This window comes from Chiloscyllium plagiosum, chromosome 3, assembly GCF_004010195.1.
Source record: "Chiloscyllium plagiosum isolate BGI_BamShark_2017 chromosome 3, ASM401019v2, whole genome shotgun sequence".
Classification (NCBI taxonomy): Eukaryota; Metazoa; Chordata; class Chondrichthyes; order Orectolobiformes; family Hemiscylliidae; genus Chiloscyllium; species Chiloscyllium plagiosum.
The window spans coordinates 120350833-120358555 of NC_057712.1; the positions used below are offsets into that span (position 1 = coordinate 120350833).

The 7723-nt window shown below is 44.3% G+C and overlaps 1 protein-coding gene across 1 annotated transcript in view; it reads left to right on the plus strand.

Moving 5' to 3' along the window:
- Positions 1 to 3507: 3507 nt before the first annotated feature.
- trmt61b (tRNA methyltransferase 61B) overlaps positions 3508 to 7723 on the plus strand; it is a 29574-nt gene continuing 25358 nt past the window's right edge. The window contains exon 1 of the mRNA XM_043687213.1: positions 3508 to 4372. Coding sequence (XP_043543148.1) covers positions 3620 to 4372 — 753 coding nt within the window. The 5' untranslated portion in view covers positions 3508 to 3619. The remainder of the gene's footprint in view (positions 4373 to 7723) is intronic.

A 7723-nucleotide genomic window follows, 5' to 3' on the forward strand; every position in this document is an offset into this window, starting at 1 on the left:
AACTCCCCCTCCCACTCCACCAAGGACATGCTGGTCCTTGGCCTCCTCCATCGCCAGACCATGGCAACATGACGCCTGGAGGCAGAGCGCCTCATCTTCCGCCTAGGAACCCTCTAACCACAAGGGATGAATGCAGATTTCTCCAGTTTCCTCATTTCCCCTCCCCCCACCTTGTCTCAGTCCCAACCCTCAGACTTAGCACGCCTTCTTGACCTGCAATCTTCTTCCCGCCTCTCTGCCCCCTCCCCTCTCCGGCCTATCACCTTCACCTTAACCTCCTTCCACCTATCGCATTTTCAACGCCCCTCCCCCAAGTCCCTTCTCCCTACCTTTATTCTTAGCCTGCTTGGCACATCCTCCTCATTCCTGAAGATTGACTTATGCCCGAAACGTCGATTCTCCTGCTCCTTGGATGCTGCCTGACCTGCTGCGTTTTTCCAGCAACACATTTTTCAGCTCAAAGTTAAAAATCATACAAGCTTTTGGAGCGCTGCTTCTTCATCAGGTGGGCAGGATCATAGAACACAGAATTTATAGTAAAAGATCAAAGTGTCATACAACTGAAGCAAAGTATTGAATAAACCTAGATTGCTGTTAAGTGTTTAATCACTTAGAATGGGTAAATTCTGGGATTTATACATAAATGAACAGAAACCATCATCCCTCCATTCTAAATGAATCCTACATATGAGTTCTACTCATTGACTACACTTCAGCCTTCAACACTTTTATCCCCTCGAGACTGATTACTAAACTTAGTGATTTCGGACTAAGCCCCACTCTCTGCATCTGGACCCTCAGTTTCCTGACCCACAGACCTGTGAAGATTGAGGACAATATTCATCCTCACTAACACTCAACACTGGAGCCCCCCACTGTACTCAGCGTATACCCATGACTGTGTCAACAAATATCAGACTAATGCTGTTTACAAGTTCGCTGATGACACCACCACAGTCGGCCGAATCTCTGATGAAACTGACTACAGATGGAAGGAGGAAGACCTGGAAAAATGGTGCACTGAGAACAACCTAGCTCTCAATGCCGGCAAAACCAAGGAACTCATTATTGACTTTTAGTGGGATGTTACTCATGCCTCCCTACACATTAACAACTCAGAGGTGGAAAGATTGGGAGTGGTCATCCACAACAAGCTTTCTTGGACACTTCATGTGGACGCACTGGTTACAAAGGCCCAACAACGTCTCTTCTTCCTCAGGCAGCTGAGGAAATTTGGCATGATGGTGAATAACCTTGCCAAGTTTTGTAGGTGCGCCATCGAGAGCATTCTGTCTGGATGTATCACTACCTGGTATGGCAACCATACCATTCAAGGTCAGAGATGGTTACAGAGAGTGCTGAACTCAGCCCGGATAATCACAAAGGCCAACCTCCCATGTATAGAATCTATCTACTAGGCCCGCTGTCAAGGAAAGGCCGCCAGCATTCTCAAAGATCCACCCTGACACTATTCTTCTACAACCTCTACCACTGGGGAGAGGTTGTAGAAGGTTTCGAAACAGTTTCTACCCTACTGTTGTTAAAATACTGAATGGACTCACAAACTCTTAACATTCGCCTGTACCTGTGTTTTTGTTTTTGCTGCTGTTTACCTATTATTTACTATCTATGCTACTTAACTTTGTGATCTGCCTGTATTGCTGGCAAGACAAAGCTTTTCACTGTGCCTCGGTAAACGTGACAATAAATTCAATTCAAGTTAAGTGATTAAAGACTTTACAGTAATCTAAGTTTGTTCAATACATCACGTCACTTGTATAACACTTTAATCTTTTATTATAAATTCTGTCTCCTATGATCCTGGCCCACTACCGACCTGATGAAGGAGCAGCATTCCTGAAGAATGGTTACATAAAAGGATTGCAATTTTATTTCACGTTTCTGCAGTTCCTTAATGTTTAGTCAAGTAGTATTTTATTGACATACAGTAAATAATTGTATTGCACAAAGTATGGCTTTAAATGAAACATCACCATGTAATTTCTATGAAAAATCTTTTTAAATAAGAAAGCAGAATTTAAAATTGTGTAATTTCTTGCTACTTTGTAAAAATAGGCTTTACAAGTTACTTCTTTAAAAATTTGAAAATATAATCATGTTTCACGTCACGAGCTAAAATGCTGGATGAAATATTAGGGATTTTTTTCCCCACTGCCTTTACTATCTCCACGTGTCTGCGTGGGTTTCCTCCGGGTGCTCCAGTTTCCTCCCACGGTCCGGGGATGTGCAGGTTGGGTGGATTGGCCGTGCTGAATTGGCCATATTGTTGGGTGAAGGGGTAAATGTGGGGGAATGGGTCTGAGTGGGTTGCTGTTCGGTGGGGGGGGGGGGGGGGGGTCGGTGTGGACTTGTTGGGCCAAAGGGCCTGTTTCCACACTGTAAGTAATCTAATCTAATCTAACCTAATCAAAATGGCACGGTGGCTCAGTGGTTAGCATTACTGCCTCATAGCACAAGGGTCCCAGGTTCGATTCCAGCCTTGGAAACTGTGTGGTGTTGGTCTGTGTGGGTTTCCTCCAGGTGCTCCAGTTTCTTCCCACAGTCCAAAGATATGCAAGTCAGGTGAATTAGCTATGCTAAATTGCCCCATAGTGTTAGGCCAAAGGGAAATGGGTCTGGGTGGGTTACTCTTTGGAGGGTTGATGTGGACTGGTAGGGCCAGATCTAATCAAAACATCAACCTCTCCAGCTTCTGATGCTGCCTGGCTTGCTGAGTTCTTCTTGTCCACCTTGGATTCCAGCATCTACAGTTTTTTATGCCACTAGCTACCTGATGAAGGAGCAGCTCTCCAAATAACTGTACTTCCAAATAAACTTGTTGGACTATAACCTTGTTAAAAATCACACAACACCAGGTTATAGTCCTACAGGTTTATTTGGCAGCAGTAGCTTTCGGAGTGTTGCCCTTTCATAAGCTAGCGCTTCCAAATAAACCTGTTGGACTATAACCTGGTGTTGTGTGATTTTTAACAGTCTCTGTATATCAGTGTGGGTTTCCTCCCATAGTCCAAACTTATGTAGGTAAGGCGGATTTGACTATGTTAAATTACCCAAAAAGTCGAGGAAGGTGTAGGTGAGGTGAATTAGTCATTGTAATTGCAGGGATAGGGTTAGAGGAGTGAGTCTGGGTTGGGGTGCTCTTTGGAGGGTGGGTGTGAGCTCCATGGGATGAATGGCCTGTTTCCATGGTGTAGGGATTCTATGTCTTACATAGAGTCATAAAATATGATTTTTTAATATAAAAATTGTAAATGAAGCTATAATGTGACACAGCTGACAAAATGTGGAGTCCACTGCTATACCATCCAGCTAATTAAAGAGTGGAAGAAAATTACTGCAAGTGCTGGAGATCACAACTTTTTTGCTCGGTATTGATAACGTGGCAACTATTCACCAAATCCCACATGCCTCCCTTCCACACAGACAGGATGAAGCTGGTCGCTTTTAAATGATGCCGTGGGCCTGAGGAGGAGCTTTGCAAAGCGTCTGTTTCCTGCTTAGACAGTTCCGAGTGAGGATCTCGACGGGCAATGTGCACAGGGTCTGGGTTGCAATGTGACACACAACAGCCACGGATTTCACTGCGAGGGAAAAAAAAATGCTGCGTTCCGTGCCAGCAATGTGCGGAGCAACCCACTGCTTTCAGCAGCAGTTTGGGGCTAGGTGCAATTATCCTTCTTGGAGCCTAGGGACCCGTCTCCCCTTCAGCAGGAACCTGGTGTTGCCCGGGTCCAGCTCAGGGACCGGAGATGAAGGGGAAGAGGATGGATTCGAACCAGGACGGGAGCTGGGCGCTGGGCAGGGTCGGCCAGCCTGGACACGGCCAGGAAGTAGGGCTCAGCTCTCGAGGAGACGTTCCCTATTGCCGCTGGAACGGGTCAGCAGCCTGATCCCCCCGGAGATGTTGTCCCAGGAGGTAATGGACCTGCAGCAGATGATCCAGGAACCAGGCCCAAAGGGTTACACAGGAGCATCCATGCCCTCTGCGCCTACAGGATGGCAGGCAGCACCTGGGTGCAGCTGGCATCTGCCCCAGGAGGAAGACCATGGTCAGGAGGACACTGCTTGCCAACCGAACCCCCCGAACAGTGAAGTGCCGTTTAAACCTGGGGATGTGGTGTTGGTGGAGTTTCGCAGGAGGCACTGCCTGGAACTGCAAAAGATGTTCAACTTGGTGAAAGATGGGAAGTTGCACAGTCAGTGGGGCATGCTTTCTCACCAGGAGATCCTAGGGCATCTCCCCGGCCAAGTCTTCATGACCTCCACAGGCTCTAAGTTTATCTTGAGGAGGCCGTCGCTGGAAGAATTTGTGCTGCTGATGAAGAGAGGACCAGCCATTTCTTATCCTAAAGTAAGGAGTGCTTGTCTCTTTTTAAAAAAGAAAACTGTGTAACTCAAATGTAAAGATTTAGCTTTAATAGGTAAAAACAAATTGTCTCACCTTAAAGCAAATGCCCACTTTAAACTGTTCAGAATGAATATTCCCAAAATGTGAACATCTGTGCCCAGTCCTCAAAGAAAGTGGCATACTCTTTTCATAAGCTAGTGCTGCGTTCCCAGGAATTTAGAAACGGACATTTGATCCAAGTTTTCATGATCTTAAAGTAGATAAGAATGAAACTATTTCCATTCTAAAGGCTGATGAGAAGATCATTCAGGATTAAAATGAGGAAATGTTTCTATATACAGGAGATGATAAAAGTTTTGGAATCTTCTGCAAATGGATAATTGATGCTAGCTCAATTGTTATATTTAACACTGGGATAAATTGATGTTAACTAGAAGTCTTAATGGCTGTTGAACTAAAGGCAGATATATGGGATGACCACGCTGCAGGTCCGACCTGATATCATTGTGCAGTGAAACAGCTCCAAAGGCTGAATGGCATTCCTCTGTGTTCAATGAGAAGAACATCTGAGTTGCCTTCAGACTTCTCTTCATAATCAACATCTTGAATATGTGTATGTAAGAACGTAGAACAGTCCAGCACAGTTACAGACCCACCATGTGTGCCAAGCATGATGCCATTCTAAACAAAACCCATCTGCTCCCACATGGTTCATAACCCCCCAGTCCCTGCCTGTTCGTTTCTGTGTAAATGCCTCTTAAACATTGCTAATGTATCTGCTTCTACCACCTCCTCTGACAGCATGTTCCACCTATCAACCTCTATGTAAAAAAAAACTTGCACATCCCCTTTAAACTCTCCCCTCTCAGTATGCCCATATATATGACATTTCCACCCTTGGAAAAAGACTTTAACTATTCCCATTTCTTATAATTTTATATACTTTTACTGGTTGCCCTCAGCCTCCAATGTTCTTGTAAAAATAATCCAAGTTTGTGTGACCTCTCCTTATAGCTAATACACTCCAATCCAGACAACACTCTGTAAGCCTTTTCTCAAAATAGTCTCTGCATCCTTCCAAAATGATCAACTGGCCTTTAAAAGACTCCCATGTGTCAGATGTGGATTTATCCTCAAATAGCCACCTCCAATTTAATTTCTTCAGTTCCTGCCCAATACTATTGTAATTAGCCTTCTCCAACTCTCCACCCCCACTCCCACCCCCAACCAATTAAGCACTTCCAAGAGAGTTTAGAAAAGAATTAGAGACCTATTGTGTTTCTCTGTTTAGGCACTTGTGTAATATCATGGATTGCGAAAAGTGGGACCATGCTGAACTAGTAGAGCCATCATCTTCTTGCGCTGCTCTCCACACACAACCTGATACGGTGCATACAATAACAGAATGGTTTCAAAATGGAAGGAGGCCAACCTTCTGTTATCCACGCTGGCTCACTTTAGAGTTATCAACTGGTCACACTATTTTTCTTGCAGCCTTGCAAGATCTTCTCTTTAGTATTTTAATCAATTCTTTTGAAAGCCACAATTGAAGCTGCCCTTCCCAAATTCCATTATGTAACAAGATTTTCCCAAGTGTCATCTTTTGTTCATTTTTACTTGCTCACTTTATATTAGTGTTCTTTGGTATTTGATTATTTTGCCAAAGGGACAGTTTCTCCCTCTGTTCTCTGCACAGATTTCTCATGGTTTTGAATACCTCTATTAAATCTCTTCTCTACCTTCTCTAATGAGCACTGTTCAGATTTGGCAACCTATCCATGCAGCTGAATGATTTTTGTAAATCTTTCTGCACCCTTTCCAATACTGTCACTTTCTTCCTAAGGTGCGGTGCCCAGGGTCAGACACAATATTTTTGTTAAGACAGTACAACTATATTTTATAAACAAACACGAACATGCTAGAGAAACTCAGCAGGTCTGACCGCATCTGTGGAGAGAAACAGAGTTAAGAGTCCAATGACCTGCATATCCTCGGTGGAGTGGTTAAGACAGTACAACTATATTTTATAAACAAACACGAACATGCTAGAGAAACTCAGCAGGTCTGACCGCATCTGTGGAGAGAAACAGAGTTAAGATTTTGAGTCTGATACAACTCTGAAGAGTCATGCTGGACTTGAAATATTAACTCTGTTTCTCTCTCCACAGATCTAGCCAGACCTGCTGAGTTTTCCCAGCATTTTCTGTGTTTGCTTCAGACTTACAGCTTCCACGGTATTTTACCATTCTTTAATTATTTTATAAAGGTAGACTAAAGGTTCTTTTGGTGTCCTTACTTGCAGGACAGAAAGTCCAGTCTCAAGTCCTGCCAGTTCCAGAGGTGCACTAAAACATGTCTGAACAAAGTTTATTATAATAATTATACAAGTTATGGATGGCACGGTGGCAAAGTGGTTAGCACTGCTGCCTCACAGCGCCAGAGACCCGGTTTCAATTCCCGCCTCAGTCGACTGACTGTGGAGTTTGCACATTCTCCTTGTGTCTGCGTGGGTTTCCTCCGGGTGCTCCGGTTTCCTCCCACAGTCCAAAAATGTGCAGGTCAGGTGAATTGGCCATGTTAAATTGCCCGTAGTGTTAGGTGAAGAGGTAAATGTTGGGGAATAGGTCTGGGTGGGTTGCGCTTCGGCGGGTCAGTGTAGACTTGTTGGGCCGAAGGGCCTGTTTCCACACTGTAAGTAATCTAAGTACAAGTTAAGTATAACTTCCTTACTTCTGTACAATATGCATAAAACACAGGACTGTAATGTACAGGAGTTGTTTCGGGCGTCTGGTGTCAGGCATGTGAAACCAAAGCCTGAAAGATATTCCTTTGGACTGGAGGGCATGTCTTTAGAAGAAAGGTTGAAGGAGCTAGTGCTTTTCTTATTGGAACAAAGAAGGATTAGGTGTACAAGATGTTGAGAGGCATAGCTAGATGGATAGACAGAGACTTTCCCCCTTAGTGGAAATGTCTATCAATAGTGGGCATAATTTTAAGTTAACTGGAGGAAGGTTATGGGGAGATGTCAGAGGTAAGTTCTTTACTCAGGGAGAGGTGGTTGTGTGGAATGCAGTGCCAACAGTGGTAATGGAGTCAGATACATTAGGGACATTTAAGTACTCTTGGATAGGCACATGGAAGTTAGTCCAATGCAAGGTACGTAGGTTAATCTGAGAGTAGGATAAAAGGCTGGCACTACATCGAGGGCCGAAGGGCATATACTGTGCTGTATCAGTGGTGCTGGAAGAGCATAGCAATTCAGGCAGTATCCGACGAGCAGCAAAATCGACGTTTCGAGCAAAAGCCCTTCATCAGGAATAAAGGCAGAGAGCCTGAAGCGTGGAGAGATAAGCT